At 53.0% G+C, this 20,268-nt stretch overlaps 1 protein-coding gene and 1 long non-coding RNA gene across 2 annotated transcripts in view; both read right to left on the bottom strand.

The window, feature by feature from the left end:
• Positions 1-2,254: 2,254 nt before the first annotated feature.
• LOC136794632 (uncharacterized) lies at positions 2,255-6,955 on the bottom strand. Its single transcript, XR_010841704.1, has 3 exons — positions 5,780-6,955; positions 5,484-5,560; positions 2,255-2,621 (listed from the first exon to the last, which is right to left on the bottom strand). It is a non-coding gene; the product is annotated as an uncharacterized lncRNA (long non-coding RNA).
• A 12-nt stretch (positions 6,956-6,967) lies between these two features.
• SH3RF1 (SH3 domain containing ring finger 1) overlaps positions 6,968-20,268 on the bottom strand; it is a 153,160-nt gene continuing 139,859 nt past the window's right edge. Inside the window, 2 exon segments of the mRNA XM_067040083.1 lie at positions 6,968-8,915; positions 16,801-17,099. Coding sequence (XP_066896184.1) covers positions 8,747-8,915; positions 16,801-17,099 — 468 coding nt within the window. The 3' untranslated portion in view covers positions 6,968-8,746.

Here is a 20,268-nt window from a genome sequence, read left to right as displayed (position 1 = left end):
AGCACCACATGGGGCCCACATGATAGGGGAGCTGCTCTTAAGCACCACTTCTGTTCAGTTATCCTCTGTGTCTGTCTGTATTTACTGGACACGGAGCGTCTCAACAGCCTGGTGGGCTTAGTGAAATGGAGCGATTAAAGCTGGTCGCTGATCCCCAGACGGGACTCGCAGACTTGGTGGTCCTGCTGCCTGGTATCTTGTAAAACCTCAGGAGGATCCTACCCCCAGACCGTCCCTCCCCCACACCAGGGCTCTCCACCAGAATCAGGTCCCAGCAGGAAGCTCCCTCTCTACACGTGTGCAAGGCAGGGGAAGAAGGGTGGCTTACAAACGACCCCGGGGGCGCAGGTGTCGAGAAGGAGCTGGCAGCCAGGCCTCCGTCCTCGCTTTGCATCTGCCTTTACGGGCTTTACTGAATGTGCTCCTGGGATATCACTGATAAGGAAACCGGCGTAACCCAAAAGGACGTGTTCGCTTTATGTCTTGTAGTGCCCTTGAGTGCTTTAAAAAAGGGAAAAGGTAGTTCTATCAAGCTTTCGGTTTTCACTGGCAGAGGTCATGGGATGAGAAGCACAGCCTTGTTCCCGGGGTTCATTTCACACTGAATTACAGGGCTCGGATTCTGTGTTTTCTCTCTATAAACCCCGACCCCAAATCTGCTGAGAACATTCATTAGCTCACAGAAGGCAGAGGCCCTGGCCGTCACCTTGACAACCCAGGGAGTCACGTGTCCATCCTGCTGGCCCCTCGTGGACTCAGCATCACATCAAGACGCACTTGGAAGACATGGCTGACCTCTGAGGACTCACCGGCCTCCGCCTGCAGAGAAGCGGCGTTCCCTCCACACAGCAAAGGCCTCAGGGGACCCCAATTCTCTTCGTGGCTCGAATCTGTCACTTGGCCCGATTCTTCGATGACGAGGGACGAAGAAACTATCAAAGAGCAAAGAAGGAATCTCTACTGCTAAAGTTACGATGCTTTCACATATCTTGGGCGATTTCTAATTCTACTTTCTTTTTCTTTGGCCGTGCTGCACGGCACGCGGGATCTTAGTTCCCCGACCAAGTGTGGGCAAACCCGCGCCCCCTGCACTGGAAGCGTGGAGTCTTAACCACTGGACTGCCAGGGAAGTCCCTTGAGAGAGTTTCTAATATGATTTATCTTTAAATCATGGGCTGGTGCCCCTGAATGAGAAGCTGGACCCAGTATAGCACGTTTCTCCATTTTTTGGGTGATCATCTAAAAACAGATTTTTAGTCTCTTCAACTGCACTATTACAGTAGCTATTGGCTACATGTGACTATTTCTACTTAAACTTAAATTAATTACAATGCACTCAGGGGCTTCCCTGGTGGCGCAGTGGTTGGGAGCCCGCCCGCCGATGCAGGGGACGCGGGTTCGTGCCCCGGTCCGGGAGGATCCCACGTGCCGCGGAGCGCCTGGGCCCGTGAGCCGTGGCCGCTGAGCCTGCGCGTCCGGAGCCTGTGCTCCGCAACGGGAGAGGCCACAGCGGTGAGAGGCCCGCGCACCGCAAAAAAAAAAAAAAAAAAAAAAAAAAGAATGCACTCAGATTAGAGATTGATTTCCTGGGTCACGGTGGCCACACGCGGCGAGCGGCCCCCGTACTGGACAGCACGGGTGTGAGACATCCCATCACTCCCCAGAGCAGATGCTCTGACGGACAGCACTGCTCTAGAGAATGAACACGGATACGTTTACTTCTCCCCTACGCTCACCTATGTTCCGAATCCCAAACATTTACCAGCACTTCAAAGATAACTGTACAGCTGCCTTTAGCCTCTTTCACCAACTAAGTCTTGTGAATTCAAGGCCAGCTGGCTGTGGCAGACCGATTTCCTTCCAAAGAGGGTTTTCGGACACACCACCTGCAAAGATGATGGAACTCCTTGAAAGGTGGACTAGAGAACCTGCAGAGAGAGCAAGCTGGAGGGACAGGGCCAGCAAAGACACTATGAATTTTACGTCTTACCTGCTCACCTTCTGCTCCGTGAGGAGGGCTTGGGTTTTTTTTTTTTTTTTTTTTTTTTTTTTTCCGGTACGCGGGCCTCTCACTGCTGTGGCCTCTCCCGTTGCGGAGCACAGGCTCCGGATGTGCAGGCTCAGCGGCCATGGCTCACGGGCCCAGCCGCTCCGCGGCACGTGGGATCTTCCCGGACCGGGGCACGAACCCGCGTCCCCTGCATCGGCAGGCGGACTCTCAACCACTGCGCCACCAGGGAGAGGGCTTGGGTTTTTGACTGCTCCTTATCCTCTAGCCCCCGTGGCTCTGCTGAGAGGGTGGGGCAGGAAGGCCCCTTGATTCTGCAGGAAGCTACAGGAGCGTGAGGGGTCTGGGAGGTGGAATCTGCCCGGCAGAGAACCACCTCTGGTTCACCTGGATCATGAGCTCGTGGTGCACACCTGCTCCGTTGCCTGGGTGACGAGGGGGCGGGCTTCCGGCAGTTTCCACACCAGGACGCACACAGTGACGGCACCAGCAGAGGCCCTGCTCGGTTCACATATGCCCTCGACCAGACCCCAGTCTGGAGGCTGCACCGTGAGACTCTTCTTTGGTTGATCCTTCCGTGGCTTTGCACCATGGCGGGAGTTTCTTAGGGGTTCTGCAATCAGGATTCAAACGGAGGAACCAGCAGAACCTTAGTATTGACCTAGGTATGTGTACCTTTTATTTTGTAGGGACTTTGTCATGGGATCCATTGTACCATGCAACAGGCCAGCTGGTTCTCAAGTTCTCAAAGTAAAAGTCGATCCTTGGGCTTCCCTGGTGGTGCAGTGGTTGAGAATCCGCCTACCGATGCAGGGGACACGGGTTCGTGCCCCGGTCTGGGAAGATCCCACATGCCGCGGAGCGGCTGGGCCCGTGAGCCATGTCCGCTGAGCCTGAGCGTCCGGAGCCTGTGCTCCACAACGGGAGAGGCCACAACAGTGAGGCCCGCATACCACCAAAAAAAAAAAAAAAAAAAAAAAAAAAAAGTCGATCCTTCATGGAAAATCAGCGTCAGGGTTACCCTGGGTTTTTTTGTGTTTTTTCTAGAAAAATAAATTTATTTATTTGTTTGTTTTTATTTTGGGCTGCATTGGGTCTTTGTTGCTGTGCGTGGGCTTTCTCTAGTTGTGGAGAGCGGGGGCTACTCTTTGTTGCGGTTCATGGGCTTCTCACTGCGGTGGCTTCTGTTGTTGCGGAGCACGGGCTCTAGGTGTGCGGGCTTCAGTAGTTGTGGCATGTGGGCTCAGTAGCTGTGGCTCACGGGCTTAGTTGCTCCGGGGCATGTGGGATCTTCCCGGACCAGGGCTCGAACCCGTGTCCCCTGCATTGGCAGGCGGATTCTTAACCACTGAGCCACCAGGCAAGCCCCCTACCCTGGGTTCTTGAGGACAATGTGCTCTGAACTCTCAGCAGTGGTGGAAACATGGGATGGCCCTTCTCTTCCTAAACGATGTCATTTTCCCACCCGCTCCTCAACTCAGCAGTGATCATTCCCTCCGAAGTGGGTATCCCTTGCTCTCTCACTTAACTTCCAAGCTCTCATCTCCCTAAAACGTTGTGGATGTCCGCTCCTCCCTTCCAAATCTGTGACCCCCACAGGTCGGGGCCTTAGGTCCTCTGTCTGTCCGAGGGGAGACTCAGGCAGGGGAAGGAAGCTGGCACAGACCCGTCTTGAACGGTGGAGGCCAGCACCACGGCCGTTCCCTGCTCTCCTGCCAGAGACACTGCATCAAACACGAGCCAACAGCCGTGCTCTGTGCAGCCTTCCCCCTCCTGACGTCTCCCTGAGCGGTAGCACACTCCACCTCATCTTTGTCCTTTATCTGTGCAGCTCGGAGATGCTCCGTATCTGCACGTCACGGACTTCCCGGCGGGGATGCTCTTCGTGCTTGTGTAGCTTCTGCTGCACAGGTGTCACCAGAGCCCCACCGATGCACGCTTAGGCTGCTGTCGGTATTTTGCTGTGATAAACGACACTGCAGTGGATAAGGTCCTGGCAGTTTACACTGGATGAATATGTACCTCCGGAAGACAGATTCTTAGAATGGGTGAATGCATTTGCCATTTTGATATTTTCTAGAATGCTCTCCCCTAGATGTTTTATCAAATCACGTTCTCATCAGCAAAATAAGTGCTCCTAATTTCTAATTTTTAAAATTTATTATTATTTTATTTATTTATTTTCTTTTTTTTTTGGGCTGCGTTGGGTCTTAGTTGTGGCACACAGGATCTTCGTTGAGGCACACGGGATCTTTCGTTGCTGCGAGTGGGCTTCTCTCTACTTGCGGTGGGCAGGTTTTCTCTTCTCTAGTGGCGCACAGGCTGCGGGGCGTGTGGGCTCTGTAGTTTGCGGCGTGCTGGCTCTCTCACTGAGGCGCGCGGGCTTAGCTGCCCTGTGGCATGTGGGATCTTAGTTCCCCGACCAGGAATCGAACCCATGTCCCCCGCACTGGAAGGCGGATTCCCTTTCTAATTTTTTTTTTTAAGTTTCCAACTTTATAGGTGAAAAATATTTCATAGTTATTAAGTGCATCTACATTAGAAATATGGTAGAACATCTTTTAATATATTTGCATTTCTTTTTTGAGGAACTGCCAGTTAACACTGGCATCAGGTTGGTGTGGGTGAGAGACCGGACTACAGTCCAGGGGTTTATTCTCACACAGATCATGTCTGGAGACGAGTAGTTCAGGCCGGCACGAAGGCTGCAAGGTTATCAGGGTCTCAAGCTCCTCGTTTCTTTCCCCTCATCATATTAAAATGTGGCTCCCGTCTTAAAGGTCAAGATAGCTGCTGGAGTACCAGCTAACGTGTCTACACTGTAGGCTACAAGAAGGAAAAAGAAAATGGCCAGAGGGTGTGTGCCTCCTCCCTTTTAAGAAGCCTCACAGAAGCCCCCTTTGACACTGAGCTTCTGTTTCAGAAACAACACAGTAATGTGACTGTGTCTGAAGGAAACTGGAAAATGGGGCTCTTTAACCGAGGGCGTTGCCCAGGAATCAGTTAATAAGGGAGAAGAGGGCACTGGGTATTGGGAGGGCACTGGCAGTTTCTGTCCCATATTCTTGGTCAGTTTTACTTTGGGGTTTTCATTCTTACTCTTATTGAGTCCCAGGAGCTCTTTATATGTGAAGGAAATTCTCCTTGCCTGTCACAGGAGTTACAAAATTTTTTTCTATTATTTTCTTTTGACTTTGATTAAGGTCTTTTGTCACGTGGGTATTTTTTCTGTAGTTGAAGGTATCCATGTTTTCTTTTGTATGGCTTCTGGTTTTTTGAGTCACATATAGGAAGGTCTCTCCTGGTTTCTTCTGGGACTTTTACAAAGATCTCATACCCGGAAAGATTCAACTCAAGGTCAAAGCCTTCTGGAACCGTATTTCCTCTCTAAGCCGTGGGCCACTGCAGTGGCAGCCGGCTCGCTGACCGCTCTGCTACCTCTGAGGACTTAAGGACATCACTCAAGGAGTCTGACCTGTAACCACAGTATGGTGACTCGAAGACCACTGCCACACGCAGGTCTTTCCATCAAGGTTCCCGGGATCTGGGTGGCTGCAGAGCAACAAGAATTTGCATCCAGTGAGACTAAGGTGCTGTTTAGGATGGAAATCTAAATAGCCACGTCAGAAAGTTACTACAAGTTATTAACAGAAAGACAAGAGAAATGAGAGAAACACTCCTCTGTAAAAGAGGGAGGGTATTTTAAGGCATTCATAGTTCACACGGGCCACCCCCACCAGTTACTTCTGGTCTCTGGTGAGAACCACTTACCACCAAGGACAGAGCTGGGCGTTCACAGGAGTCAGGGAAGGGCAAGGCTGTGCTCAGCTGGACACGGCGAGTCTTGGGTGACACCCCCTTCCGTTCCTGCGGTTGGTTGGCATATCCTTTTTCTTGGAAAAAAGCAATTCAAATAGGATGCTACCTCGGTAAGAACATAGCTTAATTGGTTCAAAACAATTTTTAAAAAATTTCACATGGATACACACAACAAGTTGTACAACTGAGTCTAACGTCTACTAAAAGCGCTTTCCAAACTTGAATCCTAATGTTGTATAGCGCTCTGGATTGAAATGTTCACCTGAGCTTCTGGAGGCATAAAAACACTGTCCTGTTCTCATTAGGAATAGAAAATTGCACGCACCGCAGTTGGAAACACCACCTTACCTTGTTCTTTCTAAATCTGATTACACCCAGCAAAGGCTCGTGCATACACCCCAGGAGAGTGCAGTGAAATATCTGAAAGCAGAGGTGAAAACAGTGCACATGTTAAGATAGCGCTTTTCAAGGGAAACGGCCTCCTCCTCCGCACCTTCGCCCGGTAAGGAGACAGGGCAGATATAGGGGGAAACTAAAGGATCACCGACTTGTCCAGGCGGTTACAAAGGTAGCTTTCGGCAAAAGCTCTCATACAACCTACAATTCCCGACTCTTAATTCTGACAATTTGATAGCAACTAAAAGTGAAATTAGGAAAATACTTTTCTAACCCGATAGACGCAGTCTTTTTAAACTTACGACTTGCTGGCTCTCCGTGGGGGTTAACATCACAGGGGGTGTGAAGATGATGTGGCCACGCCTCGCGAGACCTGCAGAGGCTACCGCACGGCTGGTTTAGGTCCGGTGCTCCCTTCTGTGGCCAAGAAGAAACTTCCAGAGTCGCCGGCCGGTGTAGCCACCGTGAAGGGGGGAGGGGGAGCCAACGAGTCACCCAGGCCCTGGTTGAGACTTCACACGCTCTCTTTGAAGACTGTAAACTCTCTGGGGAAACCTTATTAACAAATAAGGTTTGTCGGCTGGAGAGGTGAGCTGTATCATAACCACCAAACTGATTACTGTAGATGCCGTCTGTCTGAGGAACGTGCAAAGAATTTTTATGAAGTAGAAACTATGCCATGTTTAAAACAAGAAACAAGAAAAAGAAAAACTTATTTAAGCATGGACACAATGGACACGTAAAGGCTGAACATCAAATTTTAATCTTGAACCTTTTCTCCAGTCTTCAAATTATTAACATGAAAAGGAACAATAAATTGCAATTTTATCATTACCTTAATCGCCGTGTAACAAGCCCTTGTTACAAAATCTCCATCTACTGTGCCCAAAAAACCAACAGAAAACCCATACATTATATTATCTAAGTGATCTATTAACAGATGAAATTTTAACCAACTTCATACCAGGAAACTATTAACAGAGGTACTTCAATCACATAGCTTAAAATATGGAGAAAAGACAGGTAAAAAAATGATCTTATCCTGTAGTAGTCGTCTGCTTACTTTTTAAAATTTTTATAAAATACACTAATTTCCCAAAATAAAGAATATTATGACACATTGGTGTCAACTTACACAGATGAAAGCTGATGGCAGCTTTGTTTCTAGCTAAATTTCATTTCACCAAAACTTTATATATTACATGAATATCCCAGTAAAGTATTTTTTTAAAAAATTCAATACACAGGAACATAATGTACAGTGTCTTATAAAAAAAATGGTTAATTTAGGAATGATTTCATTTTCACCACATAATATATCTCTTTAAGACCATGAAACCGCTTGCGACTGCTAGAAGACTCACAAGGCCATGTTTTGATTCCTCAGCTGTAATTCTTAAAAGTAAAAAATGAAAAAGGTTTTTGTGTCTGCTTTTTGATGAGAAAACTGAGGCCCCGGTCTCTGGCGTCGCCAAGCCCAATGCCCTGGCTCTGTTTGGAGGGCAGCCCTGACCCAGGCCGCGTGGCTCCACAGGCTGGAGGCGGGCGGCCAGGGCCGGGCTGCAGGATGCGGGCTCCGCCCACCTGCGCCCACCAGCCTGCAGGGGGGGGCCGCCGCCCCGAGGCCCCGCCTGCAGCCACCCGGAGGGACGGGGAGCCCGGGTCACGGCAGAGGAGGGGCTGCCCGCTCCGGCCCAGGCCGGCGGGCATTGCCCGTGGCCTCTGGGCAGGGGGTCCACCGCCCTCGGGGGCGGGGGTGTGGGAAGAGCCGCACGGCCGCCTGGGCCGCCTCGCAGGGTTCCTCCTGCACAGGCAGGTCCCCAGGGCGACAGCGCGATGACATTCGGAGCCATCCTCAGACAGGTGGCAACCTCGGTTCTCCAGCTTCCAGCCACCGAGCTGAGCCGCTTCTGTTATGAAACTCAATCTATTTCTGAACACGTTCTGTCCGAGGGCTGTGCTTTACTCTTCCTCCTTCTAGGGAATCAGAGACCTTCAAGGTTAAACTGAGGACTAGGTCTTGGAGGGATTCCCGACCCCAACCAGAGAGATGGGCTCCCGCCTCGCTACCCCGGGGTCCCTCAGCGACACGGATTCACTCGTGTGCCCTGGTTCCCCAGAGGGAAAACCAAACCCGAGAACGGGCACCTCCGGCTCAGAGAAGCCGAGGCGAGGCCCGGGGGAGCGGGGGCCGCGCCCACGTCCAGGACGCGCCCTTGCTCCCGACGGGCGGTCATCCAGCTTCCCCTTGGCTATCATGTCATAAATTAATCATCTCTTACAATCATAATCCAAAGAATTTATCGATTACAAGAAAAATTCAAGTTTAAAAAAGCAAATAAATTAGTTAAGCCTTGTAAACAGTTGTCCGTCTCAGCTAGATATCTTTTTAGAAAAGGTTCCTCGGTGGGGTGACTCAGACAGGACCGGGCACGGGGCGCGCACCCTGCTCCCGCCGCCCCGGGTCCCCGTGGGCCGTGTGACGGGTGCGGGGATAGGCGAGGCCCAGCCCCCGGCGGCGCCTCAGATGTTTTCCACGAAGCTCCCGGGGAAGAGGCCCGTCTTCCCGTTCCGCTGCAGCGTGCCCTTGAACCAGCCGTCTTCCCGCTTCCTGTGCACGAACACGATGTCGCCCTCCTTGAGCTCCAGTTCTGCCTCACTCTGCGGGGGGTAGGAAACCACCACCCGGTGCCTGAAAGAGAGGGGGGGACGGAGGGAGAAAGAGATGGAGCGGGAGAGATAGATGGCGGGGGAGAGAGACGAGGGGAGAGATGGAGAGGAGAGAGAGGGGGGAGAGAGAGAGATGAGGGGAGAGAGAGAGAGATGGGGGAGAGAGAGATGGCGGGGGAGAGAGACGAGGGGAGAGATGGACGGGAGAGAGAGGGGAGAGAGAAAGAGAGATGGGGGAGAGAGAGACGAGGGGAGACATGGAGGGGAGAGAGAGGGGAGAGAGAGAGAGATGAGGGGAGAGAGGGAGGGAGGGAGGGAGAGAGGGAGGGAGGGAGAGAGGGAGGGAGGGAGAGATGGGGGGAGAGATGGGGGGAAGAGAGAGAGAGATGGGGGGAGAGAGACAGGGTGGGCTTAGTCACAGCTGCTCAGAGCTGAGCAAAGCCAGTGCACACGCCTGAGACGCTGACAGTACAGGACGGAGCACAAGTTCGCCTATAATGTTGGTGGAATGACTCAAAGTGCCACCGTCCCCTGCTGAGTAGAGACTTGGCCTGAACGACGTTTGGGTGTGCGTAACGGCCCACGACTGACCAGGGGCTGACGATGGAAATCCTGCCCTAAACACCCCAATCCTCCCTGGGGCAGGTTGTCCCCAGGTCCACATAGGGAGCGGAGGGCCGAGACCACCAGTTCAACCCACCACCACCGGCAAGGAGGCCGGCATTCAGAACTCAGCCGGTCTGACATCTGTGTCCGTTTCTCCACTGGTTCTCAACTCGGGTAGCAGTGGGAAAATATGTAATTATTACTGAAAGATTCCAGAAGCCTTGCTGGTTTCGGGTCATCTACCCCCTGCTTCCACGCGTCTCCGTTTCCTTCTGCAAAGCTCTGGTTAAGAGCCAGGGAAGCCAGAGGGAGGGGAGCTGTTTTTCACGCTCCGTGTGGTCTCCGCCCACCCGTGAAACCAACAGAATCCCGTGAAAATGACGGTCGCCGGTCCCGAGGCGGGGTCCTCACGGGCGTGCGGCTCCCACCCGGCTGTCTCCCGGGAAACCAGTCCCACACTGTCAGCTGACTCACCACCCTGTGGACAGGAGCACACGCCGGGTAACAGACGTCTCTTCCCAGAAGCCAGCGGGACCACCTTGAGAGGGGTCTCCCAGCCCCAGTCAGACCTTTACACAACTTCAGCTCAGGCTGACATCTGCACGCTCATCCTAACAGCCTAAGCCAGGGTCACCCACGTAAGCTATCCCCGAATCCTCAACCCACAGAACTACGGAATCATACATATTTACAGTTATTTTAAGCCACTGAGTTTCGGGGGTAATGTGTTATCCAGCCAAAGATAACTAATAATTAATCTCTCCCCGTCTCATGCTAATTAGTTAGTGTTCAGCTGTGAAAGAGGTTGAGTTTCTCCTCTCACTTGGGTCTCGAAGTCAGAACGTGAATTTATACCCCCACAAGCACTATTCCTAACGGCGAGCGGAGAATGTCATGGGTGAGAAGTTGCTCATCAGAACCGGTTCTACAGAACTGGCCCCAAGCTCTTGAAAGCCACCTGAGCCCAGTCCTTCTGGAAGATTCCTAGTCTCACCGGCCTCCATTCCATAAAAACCAGAATTCCACTCATGTTAAGACCTGAGCAAGAGCCCCAGGCTATGACTCCATTAAAAAAGGCATCTCTGCAAAGGCCCAGGGGCCACGCCCACCATTCCCGAGCAGCCCTGGGCTCAGAAGCCAAACTATCCTCCAGAGTCTGGAGCAGAAGCCTGGCACGGATGCTGCCTGATTATCTCCAAGAAAGGTCCAGAGAACTGAAACGTGAGGACTGACAGGCTTCAGTCAAGCTTGGAGGAGGTGGGAGAGGCCTGGCCTCGTGGGAGAAGTGGGCCTGGGGGTCCACGCAGCCTTTGGGGCCGTTTGGAGCAGCTCCACTGTGGGCGGCCATCTCCACTTGGGCCTCGGTTTTCTCACCTGTGGCCTAGGACTGCAGGGGCCGGGGCAGGTGGCATCAGGTGACATGTGGAGAACACAGGTGAGACGCACCCAGGATGGTGTCTGTCTCGGAGCTGACACCCCAAGTGCCAGCCCCCAGCACGATCGTGTGGCTCAGGCTGGAGCGGGCGGGGGGGCCTGGCGCTTCTACCCAGGAACGACTCAGACCACACCCTGAAGGAGAACGTCCTGACAACACACTGACAAACTTTAGAATGGCAGAGTTAGGGCTCTGGAACCTCTTCTCTGACAGCTTCCCATTGTGGACTAATCTGAAGGAAGGAATCCAGATGAGAAGACTTCTCAACTCTGATGCCAACGGGCTGAAGATCCACGTAAAAACTCATGCTGCCGGGACCTCCCTGGCGGCCCAGTGGTTAAGACTCTGCCCTTCCAGTGCAGGGGACGTGGGTTCAAGCCCTGGTCGGGCAACTAAGATCCCACATGCCGCGGAGCGACTAAGCCCGCGCGCCACAACTACTGAGCTCGTGCGCTCTGGGGCTCTGGAACCCGCGCACCACAACTAGAGAGGAGCCTGCACAACACAACGAAGAGCTCGTGCGCCGCAACTAAGACCCGATGCAGCCAAATAAATAGATAAATACATATTTAATTTTTTTAAAAAAAAAATCCAAGCTGCCACTTGGGGCAAGTTGAAATTTGAGCAAAGCTTTATAATCATGGAGAGAAGCGTACAAGTGACTCAAATCATATTCACAGTAGCTCTCTGATGAAATGTATCCCCACCGGTCCTCTGCCAGCTGCCTTACAGGTGAAATGGAACAAAAACATTTCTTGAAAAAAGTGAATAGGTTTTTACTTTTTTGTTTTTTGTGGGTTTTTTTTCGGTATGCGGGCCTCTCCCCGCTGTGGCCTCTCCCGTTGCGGAGCACAGGCTCCGGACGCGCAGGCGCAGCGGCCACGGCTCACGGGCCCAGCCGCTCCGCGGCACGTGGGATCCTCCCGAACCAGGGCACGAACCCGTGTCTCCTGCATCGGCAGGCGGACTCCCAACCACCGCGCCAGCAGGGAAGCCCAAGTGAATAGTTTTAATATTTGCATTTTAAAAACTGTACTAAACCAATTTTGTCAAACATTTTCTGAACTGGAACTGCGGCTAGGCTAAGACCACGATCTTCCTGCCAAGCCCCCAGGGCAGCGGATTTTCACCGCTAAGTGGCGGGCCTCCAGGGCTGGTATGAGTGGGAACTGCGACCTTGGGTTGTAGGGAGACCAGCCGTCGCAGTAGAGACTCTGCTCAGATGCTGATGTGCCTCGAGGTTGTCTGCACCGCGTTTGCAATGCAGACGCTCAAGGCCAACAATGGGCCCAGCCGGCCACCGTCTCAGGGGTGGAGGAGCTTTGCCAAGTGGATGTTCAGCAGCCCCCGGCAGGTGTGAGCACAGCCGTCGGGCCCCTGGATGATGCTCGGCTTGACCTGAGCAAGGACGCTGGGCAGCCCTGAGCCGCAGGGGCCAGGCTCCTTCCTAGGACCGCCACGGGACCTGGGGTCCAGCTCCAAGTCTGCACTCTGGCCACGCCGCTGCGTCCTCCCACCTGACCAGACAAACTGCCTGTCCTCCCGCCTCAAATCTCCTCCCGTCCCCATTCCATTTTGCAAAGAACCGAAATACTAACTTTAACTTAACTGCCAGCTCTATTTGTAGCGATTTCTGGCTCCAAACTCCTTACGGCTTCCCAGCGCCTCTGAGTTAGGTTACTGCTCAGCCTGCTGTGTGAAGCCCTCAGGGAGGGACCTCAGTCTCTCTTTGTAGCTACAGCTCCTATCATCCCCACAAATGTGCCAAGCACGCGTCCACACGGGGACGCTCCCGCAGGCGTGGCCTCTCTTCCCAGCCCATGTCTTGGCTCACGTGGTCCCCTGGGGACTCTTCAGACAACCTCCGTGCCCGCCCACGCCCGACAGGCCTGGCTCCCACCCGCCCCGCGGCTGCAGGTAACGTCGCGCCTGACCAGATTCCAGAATCCTCGGCACTTAGCACAGTCTACACTGCATCACCGCCAGCTGCATCCCTGACTCATTCATTCGGCCAGAACATGAGCTGCTTGAGGGACGAAGTGATGGTAAGCTCACCGTATACGCCTCACAGCACCGAACATAGTACATACATATGGGTCATTCTTAACAAGCAATGCCGAATGACAAAAATAAAAGCCCTGATCGTACAGGAAAACTACTTTTTAAATGGACAAAGCTCCTCAAAAAGGAATGAAATTCTGACAGACACAGGTTACAATGTGGACGAACTTTAAAAACATTATGCTATGGGCTTCCCTGGTGGCGCAGTGGTGGAGAGCCCACCTGCCGATGCAGGGGACATGGGTTCGTGCCCCGGTCCGGGAGGATCCCATGTGCCGCGGGGCGGCTGGGCCCGTGAGCCATGGCCGCTGAGCCTGCGCGTCCGGAGCCTGTGCTCCGCAACGGGAGAGGCCAGGCCCACGTACCACCAAAAAAAAAATTAAAATTAAAAAAAAAAAAAATATATATATATATATATACACACATACAGAGATGACTTGTTGTGTCTCCTTAAGCCCTTTATCTGTAATTTTTTTTAGTAGGGAAAAGAACTGTCACATGCCCTTTCTTTTATTTGCCGTCCCTTCTGAAATATTTTATTTCTACTTTCTCTCTGCAATTTCCTAATTATATTTTTCCCAATCCCTCCAAAATAGAGCCTAAAACATCTGTTCCATTCTGCCTCCAGGATATAACATTTCTTGCTTGTTTTCTTCAGTCTCTCTAACAAACACAAAAGAATCCTTTTGTTCCTCAGAGAACAGTCTCAGCTCGGTCAACTCGCCTGCAGGCTCCTGCTTCCTTATTGTGAGACGCTTCTGTCTTCCCGTCCTGAGAAGGCTTCTTTCCCCCTGACAGCACTGGGCGCCCCGGTCCCATTCTTTCCTTTGAGATTTATGGGGCAGGGTCATGGTTTGAGATGAAATTTTATTCCTGTTCTCATTCTCATCTGTAGATGATTGAATCCTATCTCATACTGGACCGATGTTAGATACTGAAAAATGTTTCAGTGAAATTCTACCAGGAAAAATTCTACCAAAAGAACCTCAGGCTTCTGTGCTTTGCGGGGGCTGGAGTCGTGAGTTTTAGATTGTGAATCGAGGCCTCTGAGATCCTGAAATGCTTCCTGAATTAGACTGATGTGACGGTTCATCTTCCCTGCATTTTTAGCAGAAGTACTTTTTATTATGTTGAAAGATTTGAAATACTGAAACAGGCAATCTTTAAATGATGTCCTCGTAGCTTCTGAGTAACCATAAAATTTCATTCCCAGTGGACAGCAGGATAATAGACTGTTTTCCTATTCTACTTGTTTCCACACATTTTTCCTGTTGTTCTTATAGTCAGGCAGACCTAAGAATCCAAGCTAGATACATAACATCAGCCGCGCTGTATGAGGCAAAAGGGCTGGGAAAAGTCGGTCAGGCTGGCTATTATATTCAATATTCCAGTGAACACATGGCTTATAAAAATACAAACGCGGGGCAGAAATTCTCTCCCAAGAGCACTTTCCCACTTGTAAAGATGGAACTGGTGCTATACAACACCCGGAAGAGGATTCCAGCACACCGTGGCCCCTTCCGTCCCACCAGTAAATCCTCTCCGCTCCCCGTCTGAGGGGCAGCCTGCCCCCGAACCGCTGTCACCTGCCTGCACCCGCGGCCCCTCCTTCGCAGATGCTCTGGCGAGCAGGAGCCTGCTGTGAGCAAGGAGCTCCTTGTTGAAGAGGAAGGGGCTGCGACGCAGAAGCTCACAGACGGGGCACGTGTGGCGTCTGGAAAGGAACGTGCGCTCGGGGAAGTGAAGCGTCACTCGGGACAGTCACGCCGCCACCACAAATGACAGGGGACGGGGGGGAGGCTCAGGGCTTGGGGGGAAACTGCACATCAGTGCCTGGCGGTGAGGCGCTGCCTCTGGGACTGAAAGAAAGGAAACAAGCTGCCGGACTGGCACACGGCTGTGATCCCTGGAAAGCAGAGAAACACCGCAGGGAAGAGCGAGACTCTCGGAATAAAGGACGACGTGAATTTGGGGCAGGACTTCAAAGCTTCACTGAGAGCCCAACAGATGAGGGGAAAGAAACAACAATTTTATTGGCGGGACAGGAACACTTTTTAGGGTAACGTCTCATTTCAAAACTGACTTCCTAAGGGTCAGAAATACATGAAATTATTTCATTTCACCATAAAAGGACACAGTAAATTGTATACTTTGTACTCAAGGAGCATTGATTGTTTGACGATTTCTTTCCCAGGTTTTTTTTTTCCTTTTTTGTTTTTTTCTCTTTGCGGTACGCGGGCCTCTCACCGCTGTGGCCTCTCCCGTTGCGGAGCACAGGCTCCGGACGCGCAGGCTCAGCGGCCACGGCTCACGGGCCCAGTCGCTCCGCGGCACGTGGGATCCTCCCGGACCAGGGCACGAACCCGTGTCCCCTGCATCGGCAGGCGGACTCTCAACCACTGCGCCACCAGGGAAGCCCTCACAGGTAACTATTTTTTTTTTTTTTTTTGCAGTACGCGGGCCTCTCACTGCTGTGGCCTCTCCCGTTGCGGAGCACAGGCTCCGGACGCCCAGGCGCAGCGGCTACGGCTCACGGGCCCAGTCGCTCCGCGGCACGTGGGATCCTCCCGGACCAGGGCACGAACCCGTGTCCCCTGCATCGGCAGGCGGACTCTCAACCACTGCGCCACCAGGGAAGCCCTCACAGGTAACTATTTTTTTTTTTTTTTTTGCAGTACGCGGGCCTCTCACTGCTGTGGCCTCTCCCGTTGCGGAGCACAGGCTCCGGACGCGCAGGCGCAGCGGCCACGGCTCACGGGCCCAGTCGCTCCGCGGCACGTGGGATCCTCCCGGACCGGGGCACGAACCCGCGTCCCCTGCACCGGCAGGCGGACTCTCAACCACCGCGCCACCAGCGAAATCCTTCAGGTTATTTTTGAGTAATAAAGTAAGCCCCCCCAAGTCATCTGAATGAAAGCCTCAGATTTTGGTGGGTACAAGTGTTCATCTGAAACACAGAGTTAAGGTGAATTTAAGTCATTTGAAAGTATAACACTTTATAGTAGTTTTTGAGTGAGTAACAGAAAATGCTGCCCCAAAGGCAACACCTCCACAAACCAGAAATTTGCTTTATTTATGAGACGCGGGGACAGAGGGAATGAAGCGTACAGAGACGGACGGCACCTTTTAGAGCACGTACTTATATATTTTTGCATTATGGGAAAACAGTCCCCTATTTGTGGTGTACTTCATGGTGTCTCCCGGGGCAACGAACCGTGCCGTGTTTCTAATTCATACGGTCCTAGTAGGTTTTTGTCTCACTTAGTAGATTTGCTCTCCTAACGCGCTCCGAAGAGCCCCAGCAGCGGAATCAGACAGGTTGGCTCCCGTGTGTAAATGACGGCGACTCGGGGCCACGGTCACGGAACGGGGCTCGTCGTCCTGCGGGTATCGGCACCCAGTCGGCGGGTCCGGAGGGGGTCAGGCCGGGAGAGCTCGGCCGCCCTGTGGCTCAGGGAGAATCCAAAGAGGACTGCGAGTGAGCAGATCCTCCAGGTGCTTCCCAACCGGCAGGGCGCGACGGGAACCTCTGATGGAAACGCCAAGCACGGAACGAGGGTGCAGGGCTGGCCCTGAACCAGGACAAGAAGGAGCGGGGCTGGGGCAGCGCTGGAGACGCGGACGGAGAGGGGCTCACAGCCCCGCGGGGCGAGAACACGGAGCGAACGGCAGAGGGGGGGGGGCCGTCACCGCAGGGGGGCCAGAGGCCAGGCTGGCCGCCACCACGGACCCAGTGAAGGAGACGTGCGGGCCCTCGGACGCCGCAGACCTGCCGGCTCCCCGGCGGCCCTGACCGTGGACTCACCTTTCACAGACCGCAGGCCTCGCGTCACCGGCCGCCGGGCCCAGGGACGAGCAGGGCTGCCGCGGCGGTGGCGCCACCGGGGCCGAGTCCAGGGAGCAGGTCCGGCGCTGCGGGCCCGGGGCCGGGCCCGGGGCGTCGGCATCACAGGGCCCGGGGCAGGCGCAGGGGGCGCCGGGGGCCCCGGGCAGCAGCTCCGCCCCCGGCTCGACGTCCAGGGTGGGCGAGGCCGGAGGCGAGCCCCGCGGCTTGCGCTTGGTGGAGGCCCCGGAGAGCAGCTTCAGCAGCCCCTTTCTCTCTTTCTAGAAAAAAGAAAAAAGCACGAGAGTCGAAGACGTGGCTCTGTCGCTGCAGTTTCCAGTTCTGATGTGAGCTTTCGAGGGCGCCTGTGGGTGTCTGGGGCCTCTCGGTCCGGACCCCGGGGGCCGTGTGCTCACCTGCCCTTGGCCTCCCCCGCACCTGCCTGCGCATTTTCCCTCGTTCCAGACATTCTACTGCTCGTCAGCATCCTCCACGGAGGAGGTAGGACACGCAGAGAAAAGTGCTGTGAAACCCAAATCCCACCTATTCACTTCTCAGGCTTGGTGAAGGCCTAAAGGAGCACTTTAGGACAAAATGGAAATTTCAGATTATGGCTTTAATTTCCTGAAATTCTGCCTACCCTAGCTCTAATTCTTGTGTGCTGAATTAGCATAAACCTGTGCCCATTTCTACAGCCACAGACCCGACGCTTGTCATTTATAGGGGTGATGTCTTTTTTGTTTTTTTGTCCATGCCACGCAGCATGCGGGATCTTAGTTCCCCAACTAGGGATCGAACTCGCGCCCCCTACAGTGGAAGCGCGGAGTCTTAACCACTGGGCCGCCAGGGAAGTCCATGGAGGGGATGGGCGACGTTTTGATCAAAGCGTTCACTTGTCACCACCTTGATGAAATTAAACAAACCAATAATAACAGAAGTCAAACCATTTCTATTGTGCAAGTACTTCCTTGATTAAAAAGCCAAAAACAACTCCACAAAATTAGAAAAACAAGCTTCAGTATAATAAAAAACATTTTTATGTCTCTTTTTTGCAAGCAAGCATACAAATAAGAATTTTTCCTAGCCATCTCACAGAAGCCATCTCGTGGCTCTTGGTCTCTCTTGACGCTTTTGGTCTTTACTCTGCTAGGAAACCAGAGAGAGGGCTGGCTCTCCTCCGTGCCCAGACCCCAAGCGTCAGTGTCCTTCTGATGCCCAAGCATACGTTAACGATCATCACTTTAAATTGTTTTACCAAGATGTCAACTACATCATCAGGTCCTCTGACTCAAAATATGGCCTGAGAATAGAACACTTCAGAGAAATAATTCTTTAGAACACTCTCTAGGCAAACTGGGATTATTAAGGTCCACTAACAGGGAAGCAGAATTATGAGGGGCCCTTAAGGAGAAAGAACACTGAGGAATTTTTTCCTGAATATTGAGTGAGTTCAGACTCAGTAAAAGTCCCTTGGGGGAGGCATGATAACACACTTTCGTTAGAGGCAGGCTGGTAGAAAGAGGAAGAAATAAAAGTAATCATGTATCAGATGAACAAGCATCCCAGGGGGTCTGCACCCCCAGGCCCCATTTAGCTATGGCTGCCCACAGCACCTGTAACCCCCGGGGCAGGAATGAAGGGGGGAGGGGAGGGCTGTGCTGGACCATTTCTGTTGGTCGGGGGCTCAGGCTGCAGAGCTGGCGCCTCAGCCCCCCCACCCCATCCCCTCCCTCCCGAGGAAGGTTCTCTTGCATCTTCAGTCAGGCCGCGCCTCAGCCACACCTCTCTGGCTTCTGCTTCACCCCTGAGCCTCCCGTAGGGCCACGCGTGCACCGCAGTGAACGGTCCCACATCCCTGGCCAGGTACCCGAGCCTGCGTGTCCTACGGCGCCAGTGCCGAGAGCAGGACGCAGAGGAGCTGGCAGAGGACGGGGCATGGGAAGCAGGCTGGCCGGACCCAGGGCTGAGGAAGGGGGAGAGGACAGTGTGCACCGCACGGGGCCACGGTGATTCCGTCCACACGGCGGCCTGTGAGGGGACGGACACACCTGCTGGCGCATCTGGCCCTCCTGGGAGGGGGCCTGGGGTCTCGGGGCTGACACATGAGCTGGGAAGAACGTCCAGCCTTGCAGGTCCTCAGCGGTTCCCGCTGGGATACCAGGAGGCGCACGAGAGCCCCGGGGCCACACGGGTCTACTGAAAACACAGTCCGGTGATAAACTCAGTCTCAGGAAACCACAGCTCAAGACTCTTCCTAAAAGCCCAGTCCTGATGCCAGGAAAACAGTTAACTGGATGCCTCTAGGGGAACCGCCTCGAAAGTGATTCAGAAGAAAGATGACTTTGTTCCTCTCAAGGGTCACACACATGAAGTGCAGCTCCAGTGACTTGCAGGGGGTGCGTGGGGGAGGGGCTGGGGGCATTGGGACCGGGGGAGCGGGCAGGGACGGGGCACTGGCATGGAGGGACGCTTCCCCACGCCCAGTGGCTGGGCTGTGAATACCATAGTCCAGCGTTTCCATGTTAGCGGAACACTGAGGCCCTTGAGAGAATTTTGCAAACTCAGACATGTATCATTAAGGGCATCTCTGTTTCTCAAAATACAACAGCAGAAATGAAAACTACGGATGAATTAATAACAGCTACACTTCAGCAAAGCAATGTTTACAATGTCGTGTTAGCATGTATGGAAAAGGGCATATCTTTTAACATAAATCTTAATAATTCTTCTCCTGTGGGTTTTTCCAAGAAGCTATTCCTAGATGTATAATGTTTTTGCTGTCATTATTCCTCTTCAGAAGATTTCATCATTTAAAATCACATCTCATATGAAAACAAAAAGCTATTTGGGTCAGGAAATAAAGAGTTTCATAGATAAACATAATGTCTGAACATTAAGTTAATAAGTCTGGATTAGTCATACAGCAGAGGCTGGGGACACTATGGAAATGCCACGTCAGAGCTCCTTCCCAAGCAGAAATGAACTGCACTTGAACTACTCACCATTACCCACACTGAGCCTGTCTTCCTCTCTGGTCTTCTGTGCCCTGAGATGCACAGAGGACGTAACAAGAGGGAGTCTTCTGGGCCTTTGGTATCAAAAATCTACGTCGTCAGGCTCCCAACGACAAGAGGTGATGTTCACGTGTAAGCCACCTCCGACGCCTAATTCACACGATCGTCTGATGATAATCACTCGTTTTTTAAGCGAGTGTTTACTGAGCATCGAATATGATGCCTCAGTGCCCTGGGCTCTGGGATCACAGCAGTGAAGCTGCAGCAAGAAGCTCACACCCTCCGGCAGAGACGCAGCCCTGCGGGCACACAGGCGCTCACAGGAAACCCAGCAGGGCCGGGGCAGGGCGACGGGGTGCTGGCCCCAACGGACGCGCGGCTCGAGAGGCATCGTGCATGGAGAGAGGGAAAGGCCACGTGAGATACCGGACGTGGT

Source organism: Kogia breviceps, chromosome 8 (genome assembly GCF_026419965.1).
Source record: "Kogia breviceps isolate mKogBre1 chromosome 8, mKogBre1 haplotype 1, whole genome shotgun sequence".
Lineage (NCBI taxonomy): Eukaryota > Metazoa > Chordata > Mammalia > Artiodactyla > Physeteridae > Kogia > Kogia breviceps.
This window is presented reverse-complemented; position numbering and strand designations above follow the sequence as displayed.